The 24,438-nt window shown below is 44.0% G+C and overlaps 1 protein-coding gene across 9 annotated transcripts in view; it reads right to left on the reverse strand.

The window, feature by feature from the left end:
* Positions 1–24,438, reverse strand: part of LOC147016219 (attractin-like protein 1) — a 334,549-nt gene that overhangs the window by 244,151 nt on the left and 65,960 nt on the right. For all 9 annotated transcript variants that reach the window (XR_015050063.1, XM_085849045.1, XM_085849046.1 and 6 more), the window contains exons 7-13: positions 21,346–21,436; positions 16,359–16,614; positions 15,833–16,016; positions 15,494–15,648; positions 3,126–3,210; positions 2,265–2,467; positions 458–576 (exon numbers count right to left, since the gene is read on the reverse strand). Coding sequence is in view for 8 of the 9 variants with exons in the window: in XM_085849045.1 (XP_085705171.1) it covers positions 458–576; positions 2,265–2,467; positions 3,126–3,210; positions 15,494–15,648; positions 15,833–16,016; positions 16,359–16,614; positions 21,346–21,436 (1,093 nt within the window). In the remaining variant the exon portion in view is untranslated. The remainder of the gene's footprint in view (positions 1–457; positions 577–2,264; positions 2,468–3,125; positions 3,211–15,493; positions 15,649–15,832; positions 16,017–16,358; positions 16,615–21,345; positions 21,437–24,438) is intronic.

The following is a 24,438-nucleotide window of genomic DNA, read 5'->3' on the forward strand; positions in this document are numbered from 1 at the left end:
GAGAGAGAGAGAGAGAGAGAGAGAGAGAGAGAGAGAGAGAGAGAGAGAGAGAGAGAGAGAGAGAGAGAGAGAGAGAGAGAGAGAGAGAGAGAGAGAGAGAGAGAGAGAGAGAGAGAGAGAGAGAGAGAGAGAGAGAGAGAGAGAGAGAGAGAGAGAGAGAGAGAGAGAGAGAGAGAGAGAGAGAGAGAGAGAGAGAGAGAGAGAGAGAGAGAGAGAGAGAGAGAGAGAGAGAGAGAGAGAGAGAGAGAGAGAGAGAGAGAGAGAGAGAGAGAGAGAGAGAGAGAGAGAGAGAGAGAGAACACACACAGCGCACATGGCAGGGAACAAGAAAAAGGGAAAGTTCATTTAAAAAAAAATAAAAATTCAAGTGAAATGGACATTTCAATTAAAATTACAAGAGTATTACAGACTGCTCGGGGTAAAGGCCAAGCGGATACGTTTCAGGGAAACGGCTCACCGACTCGGTGCAGTTCTCCGCATTCAGCGAACACGAGTCTCCACACCATGTGCAACCCGTACCACTGGACAAGCAGCTGCTGCAATCCAGATGTCTACTGCAGCCTTTATCAGCAGACACTACACACGGATGAAGAAAAAAAAGGCAGCACACAACGGGAGCAGACAATGAGCAGAGAAACCGCAATTCAAGGTAATCCAATTACAATCAGGTAAAGCATGAACATCGAGGCAAAGGATATGATATTTTATTAACAAACATGATTATAATATTTCGGTTACGATGTTTCGTGCACCGATGCAGATACACACAGACAGAGACGACCCCTTTAAACGTGTGTGTCATGTGATGGAGGGTTTCCCAGAATCACCCTCGTTCCAGTGTAAACCAGAGCTTTCACCTACCCTTATCTTATGTTTTCTGCACAGTTCCTTACTTGGCAGATACTTGACTCGTTAACGCCATAATATCTTCCCAAAAGACCTCGCCTGGCACCCCCTGTTGTGTGCTCATGGCCATTTTGATCATATTACATCTCCTGTATCAAGTCGGTTTTCGTTATATCGGATTACATGTGTACTTTATTTATTTATTTATTTATTTATCTGCTCGTTCTCATGTCCGTCTATCTTTTGTCCTGAGATTCTCCGTTTTTGTCATCCCGTGCCTTCTTGTAATAAACTGTTATTGGTGTGGTGACCAATCATTGTAGATTCAGCACGTGAGAAACGATTTTGACGCGGCTTTTATGGCAAATCCACAGGGGACGTTAAAATTGGTTATGTTCTCAACAATGAGATCAACCGAATGAACAATTCTAACCACCCCCTCCAACCGGAGTCATTAAACACACACAGTGCCGCATGTACAAGGGAAAATTGCAAGTCATAATAAACAAACGAGTTTTAAAATATTTATTCATATGTCTATAACACTCTAGTCCCTGTGCCTGTCACACTCTTCTCATCCTCGGTGCTCCCCCCCACCCCACCCCACCCCGCCCCCGATTAAACTGAGTCGAGAGGCTAATAGATATATTGAATGTGATGGTGGTGCAGCACAGGCATGATGGGCCAAATTCCCTCCTCCTCCATCATACCTCCTTGTAAAGATTTATTGGTCTCGTATCGATGTGGTCACAAACTTCATCACGACCAACAGACATTATCAGGTTTTGCAGCACAATCGCGTCTTTACTTCATGCAATGTAAAGACAGCGCTCCGTTATTTTAGTTGAAGTTGACAAAAAAAATCCAACAATGGACGCTATTTCCATATTCACCGACATCGACAGACGGTCTCTTGCCTGGCAGACATCCGATCACGGTCACGTGCTTGAAAGTTTTTGTCGCCGCATAGCTTCCATAAAAACACCTCATGGTAACAAAGTGCCATGGGAGTAATTCTCATAATCATTGTGATGATGCGACAGCATTTCACCCCAGACTGATGAAACGGGTTCACAAACGAATCAGCATTTCGGAATTGCACGTCAATTCCCTAAAATCGCTGCAAAAGTACTGAAACCTCCGTATGGGTCGTGACAAAAGTACGGATTTCCGAACACATACGGAAGAGTTTCACCCACATGGACAGACACACGCACACGGGTGAGCAGACACGCGGACAGATTTAAGAAAATGGTCTTCACACGAGAACGAGACATAGCTGTGCAAATGTAACTCAAGAGTCAAGCCGCACGTGATGCATGCATGCGCAAGAGGCAGCGCATGACGAGCGAGTGAAACTCATCGTGTCCACGTGGAGTTTGAACCGCGAATGCAACACACACAAATGTGTCACCAACCTTGGGAAGAGTTACACATGTCGCTGTTCCCTTTGAGCGCCGCGTTGAAAGGATGGCAGCGGCTAGCATTCCACACACAGTGTAAACCTTTATCGGCACGCTGGCAACTCTGCTGATTGGTCAAGCCTCCACAAGTCTTCGGAGTGTAAACCAGGAGATCGTGAAGGATCAAGCTGTTGAAACCTCCAAACACGTACATCGAGCTGGAGGGAAGGACAAGACGGCATCGTCAAATGGACGAAGGAAAAGCAAGCGATCAGCAGTCTCAACAGCAAAGTGTGCACATGTATCACAGCACGTGTCACCCGACTGCTCGTATTGCGGCCAAAAAAAGAGCGATCCAGTGTAAATGGTGCATTAAACTTTGCACAAACTTAAAAACACACTTTTAAGGGGCTTTGCTTGTTGGGATTAAAGGCCTGCACATCACATGCTCGTTTAAAAGGGGGTGCATGGGGAGATATTGTTTGAGCAGTTTGATATCAACGTCAAACAACAACAATACGTTTACAAACAGCAAGAAGTGTGATGTGAGGACACGACATGATGCTTGTCCACAAGGAGGCGTTACAATGGACGGGGATTCCTGTAAATTTCGAGGGTTCAATGCGAGCGAGGTTGCATGGTCTGGGCATCGTGTTCGTTGAGGAAGTGGACACCTGCAGTCCAGCCTACCCTGAATGAGAGAGTTGCTGATGGAGATGAGGACATGCTGGACCATTTTCCTGCCATATTCCCTATGGTTCACAATATTATGACAAGCCACATTTTTCTCAATTTCCCCCCCCCACCCCCCAAAAAAATTGTGCCCCACAAGTCCGTTAAAATCACAGCATATTGATTACACCATTAATGACTCACCCATTGACAGCCACAGCAGAATGACCAAAACGGTCTTTGTACAGGTGCAGGTCCGGAGAGGGAAGATTGTACCACACGTCGCACTCTGGAGATTGACATCACAATTGGGGCGGGTGTGGTGAGGTGGAAATGAAATGGAAAGTGAAGACGATTCACAATTATGACAACAAAAACAATAATAATGAGAAAAAGTATTTATCTTGTTCACATCGCTCCTGTTTTTGTGATTGTAAGACAAACACAACTCTCACAGCATCCCCGTACAGACAGAACGAGTGTGGCCTCCTTCAAATATAAATCATGACTATTTACTTTCCTCTGCATGGGTTGTAATCAAAACCTACCTTCATTTCCTCAAAATGTACCCTTCATTTGTTTTTTTGTGTTTTTGTATACACAGTTAAGGCTCATGGAAGAGCTGGATCACAGAACGGATCAGGGTGCAACGTAACAAAAGGAACAGCAGAAGAAAGGAGATATGCAAACAGCAGGGTGGAGGGAGAAAATAGACGGAGACGGAAAACAAGGGATGCGGGCAACGATGAGGGGTGAGGGAGAATGCAAGAGGTGGACAATATTGACACAGAAAACATTTTGGGAGGAGTGGGGGGGTGATTTAACGGGTTGAGAAAAGATCATGACTTTGGATGGGGACGATCTGAGATGGTGGTGAACAGCAATGTTGAAGACCTGGAGGAAACAAGGGGATTGAAGAGGATGTGGAAGTTGGTTCCAATGGTGGGAACAAAGAGAAACAAATGAGTGTTGGTGAGCAGTGGTTCTGGATTTTGGTGAATTTCATGAGGAAGGGGTTGCTGCACGACAGTGTGTGCCCTGCAGAACCATGGGGTGGACAAAGCATGGAAAGAGCAGCGGGTGCAAGATCAAAAAGGAAGCAGTAGAAGACAGAGAGACCACCACCTGTCAGCGATGGTATAGTGAGAGGCCCAGAGACAGCTTCATCACAAGATATTCCAGTGATCTTGAAAACCTTGGTTTCCATGGTGTCAAGCTGATAGAAGCCACGTTGGGACAGAAGACATGTTCTTCACTCTTCAGATGCACACCAGTGGCCCAAAGCCTAAGACCTGAGGCATGAAGACCGAGGCCGACACAGTGTCCTGCAAAATTATTCACGCCCCTCCAAAGTTTTCACATTTTGATGCCACCTGAACTTATTCCATGAAGCTTTCAAATGAAACTATATGCATATATATAAATAAATAAATATATATATATATATATATATATATATATATATATTCTTCACAAACTAGTCCAAAGTGATCAAGCTAAAAAATGTAGATAAAATATGAATACGTTTGATTAACAGAGAAAATCAGATGATTCTCAGAAGCAGAAGTATTAGTTGAAGAAGTAGATGGCTTCAATCAGAATTTTAGGTAAGGATGGTTTAACAAGCCGACGCAATAGTGGGGTTTGAACTATAGGTTAACAAGAGCGCAAGTGAGCACAACATACGCCCGAACAAGAATGTATATACAGAATTGTGCTACTACATGGAAAACAGCATCCTGGTTGCCATGGCAACCACTTTAGATGACGAACGTATGTCGCGACATACCGTCTCCACAGTCTGTACCTATGTACCAAATATGAAACGTGAAAGTTGAAAACTTTTGGAGTTAGAGTGCGGGCAGGAACGGATGGAAAACAGCATCCTGGTTGCCATGGCAACCACTTTCGATGACGATCGTATGTCGCGACACACCGTCTCCACAGTCTGTACCTATGTACCAAATATGAAACGTGAAAGTTGAAAACTTTGGGAGTTAGAGTGCGGACAGGAACAGACGGACGGACGGACGACCAGTATCATATAATACGCCCCGATATACAGTGGTGCCCCCAGAATCCGAATTTAATTCGTTCCAAGAGGCTGTTCGGATTCCAAAAAGTTCAGATTCCAAAACTATTTTCCCAATAATAAATGGAAAGTGAATTAATCCATTCCTGGACCCCAAGAAAACCCACTTTCAAGACACTTTCAACTGAAATTACCCATGTTTAAGGTAAAATAAGATGAGTAAATGACCTTTTCTGGGTCATGAATCTCCTTCCAAACCTGGAGGATGAGCAGGAGCATTGTCGCTTCTTCTATCAGGTCTGGATGCAGCTCCGGCCTATCAGTGGCCATTGGGATCCAAAACCTAAACTGTTCAGCCTGGTGGAGGTATGTAATTAACCATGAAGCACCAAATGGTGTTTTATATCCCAGTACACTCTGTGGAGACTCAAACGTGCCGTTTTCACCGCACGGTTCCACGGGAGAGAATCAAGAGGTGAAGCGATTGGGTGACGCAGCATGACGTCACGACCATGCTCGCGAAAAAAAACGATGAGTTTGTTAAAGCTGATTCATCAGAAGGTTCATTGAATGACTTCGCTTCACGACCGGTTTTCGCGCTTTTATCGCTTCTTTATTTTTCAGAATCCTCCACACGGTCGATTTCGGCAGCTCGAACATGGCAGCGAGATCAGACACGCGTACCGCTCTTATGCTTAGCGATAAGTTCTTTCTTCAACTCAATTGTCGTTCTCACGGACTTCCTCATTCCTATTTGCTTCACTGCTCTTCTTGGGTGCCATGGTGAATGCACAAGGGTGATAATTGGAAAAATAATGCACAAATCAAGGTGAAAACACGAGGTAGAGTAGCGATCGACACACGAGAGATGCTTTCATGAGTACTTCCACCGACGAACTGAATGAACAAAGCACGAAGATGCAGGTCGAACAGGCGGGGGAGACGCGTGAACAAACATGAACGCCACGTTGTGTTCAGTTTTCGAAAATGTGTTCGGTTTTTAGGGCAAAATTTTCTCGAAAAAATTGTTCGGATTCCAATTTGTTCAAACAATGGGGCGTTCGGATTCTGGGGGCACCACGGTATATATCGGGTGTATAATAAAAAAAATGAGTGACACTCTGTGAAAAGCAATATTGGGTCATTGTCTACGTTGGTTGTAATCTCCATTTGTGGATTTCAGGAGGTGGGAGGAATTTCTCCCAGAACTCAAAATGTCCACCTCATTTTTTGGTGAAGGATCGTGATTCATGAACCAAACTGTGAAGTTTCGTTCTCATAGCCTCGGTCCAAGGGCTCTTTTCAAAATCGTCACTGAACCTCGTTTGTAGTGATATTCCCCGGAACGATTTTTAACTACTCAGTAAGGGTTTTCATTCTCATTCCTGTTGCTCCGACTACCACTGGTATAATTTCAACTTTCTTCAATTTCCACATCCTCTTGACCTCATTTTTCAGATCCTGGTATTTGGTGATTTTCTTGATTTCTTTAGCATTTAGTACAATGTCCCTGGGAACTGAAACCTCGATCAACAATGCCGACTTTTCCTTTTTGTGTTTGAGCTCCTTGTCCGGACACAATGCTTTGTTTGCAATGTCCACACTTGATGGGATCATCTTGTCACATGTGAGCATTACTTGTTCATTATCAAGGATCGGATCTGGTTTGTATTTCCATGATTGTTCTTGGACCGGGATTTGAAATGTTGACAGATGTGCCATGGGATTATGTTACAGACACCGTCATGTCTTACGGTGTACAGCTGTTCCGTCCGTCATGAGTTTTTTTTTACATCCCAAGAGGAGATGACTTGCTGGTACTTTCTGTTTCTTCCCCACAAAACCAGCATTTGTCCGATTGGCTCAATCACGCCATTTTCTTTAAGGCATTCGTGTATTGTCCTTGGTTTTGGGCATTGATGATGACTCATTCTCCATCCCAACTACTTTGACCTCTTCTTTGCCATTCCAATGAACCTTCCTTGTCAATCCCAGTCCTGTCAAACTCTTTTTTTTAAATCTTCCTGCTCTTTTGTCATTCTCCCATTTGTCAGAGTATATCTGCTGATATTTATTTTTGTAATTTTCCTCTTTTTAAAAAAAAAAATCATTGGGGCTGTGTTTCTTTGTTTCATTATCCTGTGTGGTACCCATCATTTGCACCTGTTTTTGGAAGTTTCTTGCTGAATGGAGTAAGGATCCCTTTTCTGGTGTGTTGTTTTCTTGCTCGTGTACAAATATCATCCAATAGTCTCTTGAGCTTTGCACATACTCCGTTAGTCTTACGCACGATGTTCTGTGCACCTGGTTAAGCTACATCAAACCACCTCCTCCTCGTCGCAGTAAGTATAACCTCGGTATGCATTGTTTTTTGTAGAATATGATGTGAATTGTTGTACTTTCATCAATCAAGATGTTATACATTCTTTTTTTTTCATGTGCAAATGTACATGTGGCACATTTATCAAGACTAAACTCTATTCGGATGTCTTCAGAGTACTGCTCTATTAGTTTCAGTTGATTTGACAATATTTTATCATTTGGGGCCAAGAGTTTTAGATTGTCCGTGTGCAGAAGGTGAATCACCTTTCTTGTTTCTTTGGTCATTTTTATGTTGCATATCAGATTGTATCCGTGTCCTTGTTCTTCGATGAGGTTACGCAGTGGGTCCAGAGCCAGACAGAGAGGAGGGGGGAAAGATACGTCATATCTTTACTGCTGGGATTTCAATCTTTCTTTCCAAGTAAGGTGGTATCAGAGTTGTGTTCCAGAGTGTCATTACTTTCTCAATCAATGTGACTACCTGGGGGTCAATTTTGTATACTTGCACACATTTTATAATCCATGAATGTGGGACACTGTCAAAGGCTTTTTTTGTAATCTATCCAGACTATAAGTTGGTTTGTCAGAGCTTGCAGTTTTCGAGGATGGTTTTGTTTAACAATAAATGTAAACTGCATCGGTGATTATATCTGTAAAAAGTTTGTATGTTGTCGGTAGGCATGTTATTGGTCTATATTTGTTAGGGTTGATGTTTTTTCTCAAATTTTGTGATTAAAAGTGTTGCCTTCTGTGAACCATCCATTAGCTGTTCCCCTTGGATGAGTTCTTTAAATGCTCAAGTGTCGTGAGGGTGGAATGCATGCAGTTGCTTTAACCTGAACTTTGGAATGCCATCCTGGCCTGGGTATTTCATTATCATCCTCCTCATCTCCAGATGCAACATCTTACGGTTCCATGGTCTCAGAAAACATTGTTGGCATCCGATTGCCGGAAAACCAAAGTGGTAGAAAAACTCCACCAACCTCTTTCTAGCCATGATCTGTGGGTTGAATGTTCTCTCGTGGATCTCTTAGATGTGCATGCTTCCAAAGACATGCCACATAGTTTCACCATGCCAATTTTTTTCACCAGAACATCATTGCAGGGTGGTAGCATGTCTGCATCAAATCCCGATATTTTCTCCAATGGACTGTCTGGATCAGTTGGTTTGTATTTCTGCAGGAAAATTTTCAACCTGGCCTCATTCACAGATGAAAATGCACCCTGACCATAGCATGAACACACATTTTTCAACAAAGCTGTTGCCATCAACAAAGGTGGTGTTCTCTCCAAGACTGCAGAGGCCTTCATGACAGAGAGCATTTTTTTCAGCTTTCTTCAGTGGGTTCACCTTTTCCTTACAGAAGAAGGGCAATGCGTAGTTACATCCTTTCAGAGCATAACCTGGCAATGCCTTGCAAAAAACTGGACCAAGGTGGTTTTCCAGCACAGTAATATGGACATACCTTCTACTGCTATCACTCAAATGACCAAGGTCCATCCACACATTGATCTTGAGTTGTCTGGCATGATTGAGGATGATGACCATGATATCAATGTCTTTTGAATGGACAACAACATTCTGTCCTGGAGTTGCTTTTGACAGCATGCCGGTATGGTACACCAGGGTGGTATCGGCCTCCACATGTGAGCATATGTCCTCAGGTGCCTCATCGTGGTCTACATTTTCTGATAGAGTTGCTGCATACTGAAGACACTGCTCCTCATGTGCAACAACAACTGTCTTTTGTTTTATGATAGATGCATTATTGTTATCTTTCCATTCATCCATGAAGAACTTGATAAGTGCAGTTTTAAGATTTCATGATCTCAAGGCATGTCTGAAATCTTGAGGACATAACCGATCTGCACCAATGATGTGAAATGATCCATGTTGCCTGTTGCTCAACATTCTTTATGCTTTTCACATAACTGTCACAGACAAAGTGAACTTCACTTGTCTGTGCACTGCACTGCAGATGATCCTCGGGACCAGTTCTGCGACATTTTCAAAATTGAGGCAAGTCAGAGGCCAGTGACTGAATTAAAAACATGGCATCATAAAGAACTGTATCAACTGCTGCCGGCTCTGTGTGTAATCAAATCTTCAAGGTGTTTGGAGAATTTGTACTTTGGTATCCTCTTCACTGTGCCATAATACTGGCCAAAGAGAGGGGAACCGGGGTAAGTGGAAAAGGAAATACCTTTTCAAGCTCAATCTTTCTGGTACAAGCACTATGACTGGTCACTTCTTCATCATATGTTGTAAATACAACCTATATTATGTGATTCAGTACCCTTTAAACATAGTTGTACATTGGAGCACCTAAATGCGGACAAACAAAATTTGGCCAAATATGGTCATAATTTGGCCAGCAAATGGCCAAAATGACAATTTTGCCTGACGTTTTGTAATCGGCATCCTTTTTTGACATGGAGTAAAAGATCCTCACCCAGAATTCTGATTAAAGCCATCTACCTCTTGGAACAATTCATTTTTTTATCTTTATTTATCTATGCCAAAGAGATGGGTCGTGATATGAAAAAAGATCATACAAAAAGGGGAAACATGGTGTAAAATAAAATTGCACGTTTTCAGCGATCCAGCCACCGCCCAACACACCGCAGAACAATACGGGACCAACGCAGGCGCGTATCCCCTGAACTTTGTTCAAGTCGATCGACATACAGTATTTAGTCACAGTGTGAATTTTATAGAGTGCTCACCAAGTGGCTTACACAATCAAGGAAGTCCTCCAACGAAATGGTTATTCACAAACAGTTGGCTTGGCAAGCGATAAGTGATCGCCAATCCAATCCATCATCCTAAACACCTCCCGGAGACACCCAAAATGTGAAACAATGTCCGAGTTAGACAATGAACACTTTTTTTTAGCAGACGGAACTGCTGCTAAGTTCAATTCTGCAGCTTAAATTTTCAAATTCGGCTTAGTTCAAGAGATTTGAGGTTATGACATGTGAAGAAATTAAATAAAGCCACGAACACTGGAGTCTTCGGGCATTTATAAGTATTGCAATATATCCAGTGATTTGTAGGTATGACGATCAGGCATTCGATGATTCAAGTGAGGAAAGTGGAAAAAAAAACAACAATCGTTAAGAAATCGATGTGGCCTGTTCCAAGCCAGGGCATTGTTGAGAAGGCCAAAACAAATTGCGGCTTAAGACTTGCGAGCTGACAGAGGGCTGACAAAGATGGTGTGCTGCCATCTTGGGAAGGCTTATTTTGTTTTTTTTTATGATGAACACCCCAACATTATCTTTAAAAGTGGTGTTTAAAGATTTTTTTTTTTTGTACACACTGTCAAGGGTCGTGTGGGAGCTAACACACAAACGCACTAGGGGAGCAGGAGACAAGAGGGGAGAGAGAGGGAAGGAAAAAATTGTGACGAATAGAGACATGAGGAGATATATGGAGGGGAGACTGATGAGGTGGGGACGTGGGGGTACACAGAGTAAACAACATGGACACAGGGACTTTCAGGAAGGAAAGCAGGGAAGATGAAGGGGGTGGGTTTGGGGTGGATTCGTGGAGGTAGAAAAGCTCCTGGTTTATGGATTGGGGAAGATAAGAGATGGTGGTGAAGAGCTGTTTTAAGACCTAGAAGAAAGAGTGGGATTGAAGAGAGTGTGGGAGTTTGTTCCAAGGGTGGGGGAAAAAAAGAGGAATGAAAGAGTGAAGGTGAGCAGCGATTCTTGATTTTGGTGGTTTTACCAGAAGGGAGTTGCTGGCAGACCTTGAGGACCCTGCAGAAATTTGGGGGGGGGGGGGGACATATCTCAGAGAGTGCAAGGGGGGAGCGAGGCCGGAGAGGAGGCAGAAGAGAGACCTGACGGCCGGAAAGGAGACTTCCCTGCGGTATGAGAGTGAGAGACACAAAGACTCAGCCTCATCGCAGGAGATACCAATGATCCTAAATGCCTTGATTTCCACAGCGTGAAGCCGAGAAAGGTGAGAGGCAGGAGCACCAGCCCAGAGGGGAGATCAGTACTCCATCAGGCTGTGGACGAAAGCTTTGTATGTGGTCAGGAGCTCAGCTGTGCCGAGGAAGGACTTTGCACGAAGGAGGATTCCCAGTTGGTGACTGGTTTTGGAGGCCACATTGGAAATGTGGCTTTCCCAGGAAAGATCATGGCAGATAGTAAGACCCAGAAGCTTGAATAAAAGAACTTCTTCAAGGAGTATTGTTGAGAAAGTAGATGAGGCGGGGAGGGGGGTTCAAAATGGTCCTTTCGGAGAGACATAGTGAAAGTGTGAGATTTGTAAGAGTTGAAAGACATGTTCCACATTTTGGACCAGCTTGTGATTTTATCCAGATCTGCAGAGAGTGAAGAGGCTGATGATTGCTGATGTTAGGGATGGCAGATGGTACAGCAGAGGGTGGAGTCATCACCAAAGAGATAAAGAGGATTTTCCAGAGAGTCAGATAGATCATTGAGGAAAACCAGATAAAGCACAGGGCCCAGTACACTGCCTTGATGAACCCCAGTCTGGAAAGGAAGAGGGGATGAGAGAACTCCATTAACGGTCACATGTTGGTTGTGACAGGAGGAAGTCTGTGAGCCATGAGTGGAAATGTCCTTGGATACCATAGGAAGAGAGTTTGGTGAGTAGGGCAGGATGCCAGACCGTACTGAAGGCACCAATATGTCTTGGGAGATGGATCTGATTTCATGTCTGGCATTGAGGACCTCCATCCATTGTTGGGAAAGCAGAATTAGCATATCCAGGGAAGAGTGACCTGGTCTGAATCCAAATTGATGATCGGAAATCAAGCCATTGGAGAAGAGGAAGGATTTGATGTCTGAAGCGATGATGGATTCCATAACCTTGCTGATGATTGGGAGATGGCTGATTGGTCTGTTTTTGCAGGGATCTGTTTTTGCACCTTTTTTATGCGGGACGGTAATGTTTGCCGATTTCCAAGCAGATGGCAGATGACCGTGAGCAAATGAGAGGGTCAATAGAACAAAGAGAGGGTGAGCAAGAGCAGAGGAGCAGGTTTTTAGGACACGTGGGCTGATGCCACCTGGACCAGTTGCAGAATCTGAGTCAAAGTTTGACAGCAAGCTCTCCACCTTGTCAGGAGAAAAGGGCACAGAGTCCAGGAACAACTGGGTGCGACTGGGTAATGTGGGGACAGAAAGCAATGGGTTTTGGACACAAGATTTAGAAACAAACACAAAATTTAGGCATTCAGCCTTTTCACGTGCAGCGTCAGCTGTGTGGCCATTTGAGGTAAGGGAGGGGATGGAGGGGGAACATTCACCAGAAACATACATTACTAGATGTCACCAGGATTTTGAGGAGGGAGAGAGGTTTGAGAGTTCAGACTTGAGATGAGAAAGATGTTATTTTCTGGCTCTCCTCAGGGAAGACACACACTTGTTATGAGCTTTGTGGAAGGAACTGAGATTATCCTCAGTTGGATTAGCCTTCCATGAGGCGAAGGGAAGTTGTTTCAGGACAACAGCCATGCCACAAGCTTCAGTGAACCAAGGGCGGGAGGAACGGTAGGACAACTGAAGACGAGACGGGATAAATGTGTGCATGAGGGAGAGCAAGTATCTATGAAAGAATTCCCAGGACAAGTTGATGCCGGAGGAAGTAGAGATGGGAGACCAGTCTAGAAGTTTGATGGCTGCCCTGCCAGTCGGCCTGAGTGAAATGCAAGACTTGACGGCGCTGAGGTGGTTCTCCAATAGCAGGCAGAAAAATGTCTACTTTAACAAGCATGTGGTCAGATGAACCGATTTGAGCAGAGGAAGAACAGCAGACATTTTGATGGAAATTGGTCAAAATCAGATCCAGAAGAGATAGAGTACCGTTGGTTGAGATCCAGGTTGGGAAGTTGACCGATTGAGGCAGTCCCAATTAGTCGCAGTCTTTTTCTGAAGTGCCATGGCAGGTCAGGGAGGTACCCACACCAAGCCAAATGGCACGATGACAGTTGAAGTCACCACATATGAAGAAGAGAGAGTTGAGATGAAAGGAAAGAAGTTGGTCCATGTTTTCAGCGAGCGAGATGTAAATGGAGCATCGCTGTTTGCTGGACGGTACAACACACTTATCAACATGAGGTGGGAGTGGAGGGATAGCCATTTCCATAGGTATTCCTGGGGGTGTGGGGGAGAGAGGGCAGTGCATGGTGAGTGAGGAATAGTCTTTGATGAAGAGAGCAACTCCGCCACCAGGACAAGGATCAAGTCTGTCAGGGAGGGAGTAACCAGGAGAGATACAAGTGAGTCAGTGACATCTTGAAGGACAAAAGTTTGTGTTAAGCAGATTATGTCTGGTTTGTCAGTGGCAACCTGTACGGAAAAATGTCAGGTTGGAGCAAAGCCCCGGATGTTTGAGGTCCACGCTAATAAGGAAGAGGGAGGGGAGGAGGTTTTGGATACAGTGGAGGGGAGGAGGAGGGGGAGGGTAGGACGGGGGAGGAGGAGGGGAGGGTAAGACGGGGAGGAGGAGGGGGAGGGTAGGACGGGGAGGAGGAGGGGAGGGTAGGACGGGGGAGGAGGAGGGGAGGGTAGGACGGGGGAGGAGGAGGGGGAGGGTAGGACGGGGGAGGAGGAGGGGGAGGGTAGGACGGGGGAGGAGGAGGGGGAGGGTAGGACGGGGGAGGAGGAGGGGGAGGGTAGGACGGGGAGGAGGAGGGGGAGGGTAGGACGGGGGAGGAGGAGGGGAGGGTAGGACGGGGGAGGAGGAGGGGAGGGTAGGACGGGGGAGGAGGAGGGGGAGGAGGAGGGGGAGGGTAGGACGGGGAGGAGGAGGGGGATGGTAGGATGGGGGAGGAGGAGGGGGAGGGTTGCAGGATGATTGCAGAAGAGCTTGGGGAGAGGGCCGGATGAGGAGCAGAAAAGGCTCTGTGGTGATGGGTTGAGGTGCAGTGGGGAGTAATAAGAGAGGGGACAGAGGGTAGTTGAGGATTGGAGGAGGTGGAATGTTGAGTTGGAAGAGAGGGAGAGGGGGAAAGAGGCACCTTTGTGGATGTAAGGGGGACAACTTTGGGAAGGGGGGTAAGGGGGGAGTTTTTGAGAGAGGTGAGAGGGAAGCTTGGAGGTGGAAGCGTGAAGGTTGCTTTATGAACATCTTCATAAATTAACCCAAACAAGCAGTTTTCACTCAAGTACCACGTTGGAGTTCCCTTAATATACATGCAAAGTTTGGAGCTGCTAGGTTTCATGGTTTTGGAATTATGAAGGAGATAGACGGACATTTATTGTTTAAGATAAACTTTAAGTCCGAATTTCTTATACGGCTGGTACTGATACTTACAAAAGTTATACATTCAAAATAATGTTGTTTTTTTAATAAAGGGTTGTCAAAGGGTTGTTTTACAACTTTTTATGATAAAGGGTCGTAAACCATCGATCATCATCACGATCAAAATGGACACACCCGTGAAAAGAAGATTGAGATTATCGCGTTTTACAACTCTTGTAAGAACCAGTACCAGACCGCAAGAAATTCGGACTTAACACGATGACTTTGATTTGAATGGTGAAGAATTAGGAAATAATTGTTCAGAGTGCGAAAGGTTCGAAAAAGACAGGGAGCGGAAGACGGGGCTTTTACCTGGACATGGAAAACTAACTTGTTGCGGAGTTTAAACAGATAGCTGCTTGAGGAAAATTAGTGCATACGTCAGGATTTTTGAACAGAAGGGCATACGTGTTCCACTAAATCTAAAAATAAGCACATACGCTTATTATCCAGATCCCATCCTGTGTCTGTGTCTGCCTGTCTGTCTCTCTGTCTGTGTCTGTGTCTCTCCCCTCATTCCACCCCCTTATTTCCTGCTCTCCCCTTCTTTCCTATTCCCCCCCCCCCTCCATCGCCCCACATCACGCGAGACCAGATACATTCAAAACTGATACTAAAAAGCATTTTTCTATAAAAACGAAAACATTCGTCCAATTTTTTTCAACTTTTGCTGCAACCAAGTCTTAAACCACCTCAGCGACTATGAAAAATGACATCAGATATCGAATGCAGTTAAGATAAAGCTTTGAGGGAGTCAGAAAGTGCAAGCCTTGCAAAAGAGGCATAAGAGGCCTCAGATCCATAAGGAGCAAAACAAAATTAGTTCGATTTCATTTTGAAGCTCCACCCTGAACGGACAAACACACGAGAGGAGAGTATTGTAGTGTAGATATACACGATATTACAATTCACGGTCGAGCCCTCACATACCTATATCATAGGCCATGAAGTCAGCCGAGAAACACTTGGCACCCATGCTAACGGATGTGTCGTTGTGGGTGTTGCCACCAAACACCAACATGGCACCACCGATTATTACGGCAGAATGCAGGTAGCGTGGAAAACCACTACTCTTCAGCACTGTCCTGTAAGTCGATACAAACAATTTTGATATTTCATAATGAGTCATAAACATACAATAGTGGGAGCAGCACTGAGTACAACATACAATAGTGGTAAAGAAGCATTTTAACACCAGTGATTTGTGTGTAAACTTATTCAACCCGAAGCTTTGCCCGGTGCAAGTTTCAGTCAAGTGAGGGTGGTTACCAGGAGTTCTTGCGCACGTCGAAGCGGTACAGATCATCCGTGAAACTACTGTGGTTCACAACAAAGTATTTGCAGCCACCGTGGACAAACACAGTATGCTTCACGGGGTCGTACACACTACTGTGGCCATAACCTCCTCGTACAAGGGCACCGTGGGTCTCTAGGATCTGCCATTCATTGGTTTCTGCAGTACATACAGAATCACACAACATGGAATACAATGAAATGTTAACATATGACCAGCCTCGAGTCGAGGCCAAGTCTCTCAAATTCCTTGGCCTCGTCAGTCAAAATCTACATTGAGCTGAAATAGTCTCCATGATTATAGTGTAGATAGACACGATATTACAAGTCATGGTTGAACCCTCACATACCTACATCATTGGCCATGAAATCAGCCGAGAAACACTTCACACCCATGATAATGGACGTGTCATTGTGGGAGTCCAAATAAGACACCAGTGAAAAATAAACAAGTTTTCCTGTTATTGTTAAAAGTTAAAAACCTAGGCAGGGATCAACTTACTCAGATTGTACTCCTGGATATTGCTCAAGTAGCCAAAGACAGGGTTGTGCCCAAAGAAAACTAACATGACTGGATCACGCCCGGAGATCTCCACGATGTGCGCGGTGTGTCCAACTGCAGCGTACTTCCTGTGGGGTTTGCTAATTTTGGGAACACGGAGAGACCACGTCCTCTTAGGAATGTCAAACACCCACAAGTCATCTGTCACATTCCCTGCAAGCTGCTCAGTACGGCCACCGTACATGAAGATAGAATCCTGTGGAAGGACAGGTCGGGAGAGGAACAGTTCGGGAAGGACATTTTGGCAAATATTGACCTGTGATCGTGAATGAAAACAAACTTGAAATTGGCAAAGTAGTAAATTACAAGAAAAAAATCCGATTATACATTGTAATTTTAAAGACTGTATAAGGTTGAAGTAAACAAATCAGAGATAAAACAAGAGTTCATAGAACACCTTGCCCTGCAGAGTTTCGATAAAAGGGACACGGGAAGGGTCTTTTGAACTCTTGCTTTGCGTTTCCGAGCACGATCAATATGTCCTACGAGCTGACATTTTGTCAAAATCTCAACATTCCCCTGCCCTGGGAGCATGAGCGGAAAACTGGATTGGTCGAGATGGCATAAAATGGTGTACAATTTGGCCCAAGTAAGCACTGCTAAACCTGGAGGGTTTTGGAAGTGTGAAAAAGGTGATTTGTCTTCTGTGTTAAGTATTCCATTGAGCTGAAATAAAAGTTTTAAAGGACGTAGAAAAAAAACAAAACAATTTTCTTCAAAGGTTTACCGCAGTTGATGCACCATCTTTTACACCACCTTATTTAACACATTCAATTAGTGTTTAGTGTTTGTTGTTTGTGTCCTTTATAACGTCATTACAAATAGGAAGTTTCCTGTTTGGAGCATTTTTCAATTTTGTTCGACTGTCAGGCAGACAGAGTAAAAAAAAATGTATCTTAATTCTCTCTGCGCACGCGTGATCGGGACGAAGTTCCACACAATTTACCAAATTAAGAGCCAAAGTCCTGCTGAAGTGCAGGTTCTCATGTCTGATTCATATTCTGCAGTGTTCAAAATGCAAAATTCAATTGAAACCAAGTAGTTCCTTGATCAACGACTTGCGTCTGTCTGCCAAACAGACAGAACCAATTGCTTAACCCCGCTTTGCTCTTCGTGCACAGCATAATGATGTTTTGAAAGGAACCATTTACATACAGCAAACAGTGCCACAATTATAAACAATGCCATAAAGTACCAGAATAATATGAGCACCCATGATTGTAAACAAAGTTTATTAAAATAACCTGTGATCTGAACACACTCAAATGTACTACTGGACATATATGAGTATCTATTGGGATGACCTTTAGGATAATATTGTGCTGAAACCCATGAAGGCATCGAATCGATGACCGATATCTCCTGTTGTGACATCCTGATCCTGATTTTTATAAAATGTATAATAGATTTTGCTTCAGTTCTTGCGTATTTGCTTGGCAAAGGTCGCCTTTCTCACCGCTCCAGATCCATATGATCCCAGATTTATTTGATGGGGTTCGTACCAGGACTCTGCCCAGGGAAGCAACTCCAGGCCGTTTCATCTTTCAGGAATAGGTGGTTCTGGACAGACGACATGTGGTATCATCTTGCTGCACGACGTCCAAATGCCTCTTACCACCACCATACCAGGAAGGGATCTTGAAATATGGAACTCATTTACTGCAGGACATCTGTTGAGATGCTCGTATGTGTAATCCATTTTATTATGTTCGGATCACAAATTGCAACGGAATAACAATTTGCTGAGGTCGATTCTCACACAGAAAATAAAATTTGAGTTGTCGTGAATGCCCCAAAGCCCCGCTAATGGTATAGGCCTACAGTTATCGGTTATTATAATTACAATCCGGCATGTTTATGTTACTCCTGCAAGACATTGGAAATAAAAAATGCAAAACATCCCATTCAAAAGGTGATAAATTAATCTCCGCTGTAGAATTGATGCACGTTGAATTGAAGATCGTGCTTTGGTGAAGCTCGACGCTTTAAATCATGGGTTAGAGGACTGGCTTGAGTTTAATGGACTTTAACTCTAGAAGTATACATGTTCATAACGATACAGTTAACAAGACCATAAAATGCATATCAATAAAATTGGCGTTATCCATTTAACAGAATACTTCCTGACTCCTTCGTGTCTTTCCGTGGTGATCGTTTCCTCCGATTTGAAAGGCCTGAACCCCACCCTGGCAGCAGAACTGCACGATGCATTATGAACTCAATTTCTCACCATCTGCATACTGCTCTTACACCTCCCAACCCCCATGAGTCTCTACGGTTGTGACTCCCTCTCCGCTTCCAACTCATTTGTCTGTGTATTGTACTGTCCTGCAAACAGAAATGACTCCATCTGCATATGTCACTCAGACAACATGGACCAACATTCAACCACTCATCTCAACTCTGTCTTCCTCAAATGTGGTGATTCAAATGGTCACCATGACTTTCTCACCAGCCATGGAACTTCAGCAAAGGACTTCTGTGACTCCACGGTACTAACTCGATTTGTGACCTTTCCAACCCAGATTTCTCAAAATGGCAAATCCTGCCTTCTGGACTTGGTGATGACAAACTTCCCCAAAAATTCCTCCTGCTCTTTCTCTACTCCATTTGGTTAATCTGATCAAATGCTTGTGAGAGTCGACATCTATCTGGCTCTTCCCAGAGAGCTGCCTTCAAGCCAGCAAGAGTGGCAGTTCACTCAGGCAGATTGGCAGAGACTGCAAGCAGCCATCCCTCTTCAGGACTGGTCTCCCACATCTACTGCCCCTGATGTGCACTCAGCGTGGGAATTCTTAAACAGAAACCTGTTCTCTCTATCATGTACACAGTCATCACTCCCTTATCCCACCCGTGGTATGTACACTGAATTCTGTGGTGAGGCAGTTGCTTTGAAACAACGTGCCTTCTCCTCCTGGAAGGAAAACCCGACTGAAGGCAATCTCAGATCATCACACAAAGCCCACACTGAGTGTGTGTCCACTCTCAGGAAAGCCAGGAAACATCATCTGTCCCACCTAAAGATTGACTTTTCAAACCTGGCACCCTCATTGAAAACCTGGTGGCAGCTTTTTAAGTCGGTCTCTGGAATATGCTCCCCTTCCATCCCTTCCCGCTCTTCAAATGGCACCACAGCGGATTCCCCTCATGAGAAGGCTGAATGCCTCAGTTCTGTGTTTGCTTCCAAATCTTGTCCCCAACCCCTCGCTGTGTTACCCAATCATACCCAACTGCTCCTCGACTCTGCCTTTTGTACCCGAGAAGGTGGAGAAGTTTCTGGCAACCCTAGACAGGGAGTCCCCAGTTTACCAACACCCGGCTTCCGAACATCCATTCATACGAACACTACACTTTATAACCATGTTTCGGTCTTTCGAACGTTCAATCTATTTACATGAACATGGTTGGGAGCGGAAGATGGTTTTTATGTCTCCACTGATGAAGTCACTGGTGGCATTATGTTTTCGGGTTGTCCGTCCATCCATCCATTCCTGCTACTTTTCTGTTTTCTCTGCAACCGCTTATTCCGATTGACACAAAATTTTCACCATATGTGCGACTACTCATGTAGACTTTGAATACAGTCTGGCACCCCATCTTACTCTCAAAATGCTCTGCATGTAACATCCAAAACCAACTAATCTCATAGCCAACGTGTGGCTCTTAACAAAATCCTTTCATCTCCTCTCCCTGTCAAGGCTTGAGTCCCCCCAAGGCAGTGTTCTGGGCCCAGTCCTATTCCTGATCCTGATCTTCATCAATCGTCTCTCTGACTCTCTGGAAAATCCCCTTAAACTGTTTGCTGATGACTCTACCCTCTGCCGTGACATCGCTCTTTCTTCACACAGGCCAGCTGTCTTTAGACTTTGACAAAATGACACGCTGGTCAAACACGTATAATATATCTTTCAATCCTGAAAAATCTCACTCTTTCTCTCTGTCTGTGTCTCTCTTTCCATGCTTCCCGCCCTCACCCACCCCCAGGTTTCTGCAGGGCACACACAGTTCACCATAAACACCTTCTGGTGAAACTACATAAATCCAGAATCGCTGCTCAGCTCCATTCATTAGCCCATGCTTGCGAAGTGAAAAGCGGGGTGAAGCGATTGGTCCCGTACGTGCATAAGTACAGTGCGTTTAGAATCTCTACAGCTCCTTTTAAAATTTTCACCTTTTCTTGCCTTATAGCCTGGAATTAAAATGCACTACCTATTTCATTTGGTCTTCCATTTGATGCATTATATATTTTTTTTAATTAAAAATTTGCCACCAGAAAAGTTGGCTCCCACCGAGTCCTGCTCAAGACTGCGTGGAGTAAGTCTTCTATGAATACCATCTTTGTTTCTCTTTTGTCCCGCTTGTGGAACCAACTTCCAATTCTCTTTAATCTCATTATTCCCTCCAAGTCTTCAAGGCAGCTCTTCACCACCATCGCAGATCGTCCCCAATCCAAAACCATGATCTTTTCTACCCCCATTAACTCCGCCCCCCCCCCCAACCCTCTTTCCCTCGCTCCACTAAGCCCACCTTCTGAGAGTTTACCTCAGTGTTCATCTTGTTCACCCTGTGTGTCCTCCCCTACCCCTCATTCTTCCCCACATCCATTATTTGTCCATGTCTCCCTCTATTTTGTCCCTCAACCCTGATTTTGGCATATACCTCCTCCCCCTCTCATTATAATGTTCCTTTTGTTCTGTTGCGTCCTGATCAGTTCCGTGTTCTCGCTCTTCCACAAACATTGCCTTTGTATACAAACAAAACCTTTCATAATCCACACAAGACGATATAAAAATTGTAAAAATTAACACAAAATCATTTGTGTATTTAAATATTTCATATTTTGATGCATTTTTCATCCTCAAAATTCAAAAGGTAAATAAAAGGTAAAGAGGAGGGAGAAAGACAGACTTAAAAGATGATGTCACACCTCGTACATCGCAGCAGAGTGACCATAACGAGGGTAGAAAGGGATGTGGATCGGCTTCAATCGTGTCCAAGAACTGCTTCGGAGATCATAACTGGGTAGAGGCAGGATAAAACATTAATGTCTTGGAAATCATATTATATATATATATATATTTTTTTTTAAACTCCAACGGGACTCTTCGACGACTGATATGCCTCTGCCCACATGATTACATCATTATAATACTTGTACCAAGTTTGATTTTAACCCCTTCAGCTGTTCTCAAGTATCACATTTTAACCTGATATGACCTCTGTGACCTCTTCATGCCAAAATCTAATCAGTTCATCTTTACATCATAATTTTATACTTGTACCAAGTTTGGTCAAAATCCAATCGCTGGTTCACAAGTTAGCGTGACAATAGAATTTTTCCTTCACATGACCTCTTACCTTTGACCTCTTGACTCCAAAATTTAATCAGTTCATCTTTGCACCATTGTACAATGAACATACTTATACCAAGTATGACTTAGATCCCTTCATCCATACTTAAGTTATCGCAGTATTAAAAACCCATCAAAGACTGATGAACGCACAGATGGACGGACTTTTTCTGGGGAAAATGTTGGAAAGGCATTCATTCATGTTGGAGGCAAATGTAGAGTTTCCTTTTTCACTTTCTTCTTCCTCACCGTCCCATCACACTATCCCTCCCTCACCCCACCCCACCCCACCCCACAAAACCCGGAACAACTGGTGGTGCACAACCTTTTGGAGATACAGTACTCCGTCGTGAAATGAAAAAGGAGAAAAATAAAATGGGTACCCGCTGATCCAGTTGGTTAATCTGAAATTGGCACCACAATCACTCATAAGTCAGAACTCAATTTCCCATAGACTTAGAGTTATAAATGGTGGTTCCATAGAAAGCCGAGTTAACACATACTTTAGCTGAAATATTGTACATTTGCATTAAATGATAGTAAATAATACCTATTCAATCACCCTGAATGACAATAATAAATACAGAGTGGGGCAGAGAAATGGGAGATTTCAAAAACCGATCTCTGCTATGCCAACACGATTGCAACGTTATTGACTGATCAACTAGCGACTAGGTTTCCTCAAGTTAATGAGACCAGTTTGTTTGAACAAGATGGACGACGTCTCATACCGCCGGCGTGTCAATGGCCCCCGTATGACTACTTTTTCATAACCACATCATCTGCAGGAATAATGACATTGCTTGGCCTCCAAGTTCCCGAGACCGGTCAGAATGTGACTTTTTTATGGGGGCACTTAAAAAGCAAAGTTTACGCTCCTCGTGCACACGATATTGAAGAGCTGAAGGGAAGACCGTCAAAAAATTGCCGGAATTTATTTGGAGATGCTTCACCGCGTCATGGAAAACGTGTGGAAGACGAGAGGAATGCCTGTGCAGAGATTGAGGTCACCTCGAGGATGTGATCTTCAAGAAATAAATGGCATGCTTTGTACTTTAAGATGGCATATTTGTAATTTGGCAAATACAAAATGTTTATTTAATTACCGAGTTTTGTAAGTCTCCCATTTCTCTGCCCCATTCCATACAATAAACGACAACGGCACTCAATAGAGCGCATACTTCTGCAAGGCTGGACAGTTTACGTCTTGAATCCCACTGTAGGCCAGATCTGGATCAGGACCTAAACAAACATCTAATCATGGTCATCATCATCATCATCATTCATATTGATCGTTGTAGGACCGTTGGCCACATCATGATTATTTTCATGGATGAATTTCACACAGTACATTGATGCAGTATTGTGCCAATTTGAAAATCTACTCTATGCAAACCAATCTGTGGATTTCGGTTACAAATGACAGCACAGACAAAGTTCATTAAAAAGGACAGGAAAAAATGTGGAATTGGACACATTTTTATTGACAGAAAGGCTAAATAATGTCTGGGACTAGCTGGATCCACAAGACATCCAGTCGAGCTTTAAACAAAGCAATTCATGGTACTCGAACCACATCAGAAGGTAGGGCATTCCACAGGTTCACAATTCGATGGGAAAAGGCCGAGGAGCGGAAATTCCTTCGCACTCGCTGCTTGAAGATTTTCAGAGGCTGTCCACACCGAACATTTTCTTGAAGAAAAATTAAAAACTGATTTCAGTCAAGGTTTTCATAACCCCACATCATCCTAAAGACATCAATAACATCCCCTCGGAGGTGCCAGAGCTGCATGGAGCATAGGCTTATGGGGGGGAAGCCTGACGTGGTACGGGAGGGTAGAGCCCGACAACCGTCTGCGTCGCGAACCGTTGGACACGTTCATTTTTGACGATGTCGCATTGGAGGCTCGGGGACCATGCTTGGACACAGTATTCAAGTAGAGATCGGACGAAGGCTGAATAGGCATGGATAAACACCTGCGGTGTGAAACCAATCAAGGCATGTTTAATGATAAACTAGACGACCCGTGAACCCGTTGGGTTCCCATTGTGACAGCGGTTGATGAAAAAAAAATCATTTCAAAAAAAAGATAGCTCCAGCGAACTATACCACTGAGGTTTTTGCATTGATCAAATACTCCAGAAGAGTACTTGACTGAATCAGGAATTGATTTTTTTTTTAATTATTTTTTTCGTTGCCCGATTTGAACGAAACTTGATACTGCACACTGCAGGAGAATGGTGAGTAAGGTGGGTGGAAAATTTTTGCGCTATCACGTCCCGTTTTGGCTGTATTTCGGGAACATGCATACTTACATACAAGATGAGAGTTTTAGTAAAACAATATAGATAACATCTGCCAGGCCATTTGCACAACTGTATCACATTGAGCCAATGAGCTGACAGAAGCTTCAAATAGAACTCCCAGGTCCCGAACTTGGGCTGCTGCTGGGACGAGAAAGGTATTCTCAGACGAATCATGTGGAGAAAAAAAAACTCGGTACAGATGTTGGCATTTGGTAAGGGCAAGACATTTGATCGGACGTGAGCAAAATTTTATTTTTTTATTGTCCTTGGCATTTACGAGTCATTCCTCGTGTCTGTCTCTCTTCTCTTCTCTCTCTCTTCTCTCTCTTTCTCTCTCTTTTCTCTCTCTCTCTCTCTCTCTT

The sequence above is a fragment of the Eptatretus burgeri genome, chromosome 12, assembly GCF_056783735.1.
Source record: "Eptatretus burgeri isolate ZD-2024b chromosome 12, Ebu_testis_v1, whole genome shotgun sequence".
NCBI lineage: Eukaryota > Metazoa > Chordata > Myxini > Myxiniformes > Myxinidae > Eptatretus > Eptatretus burgeri.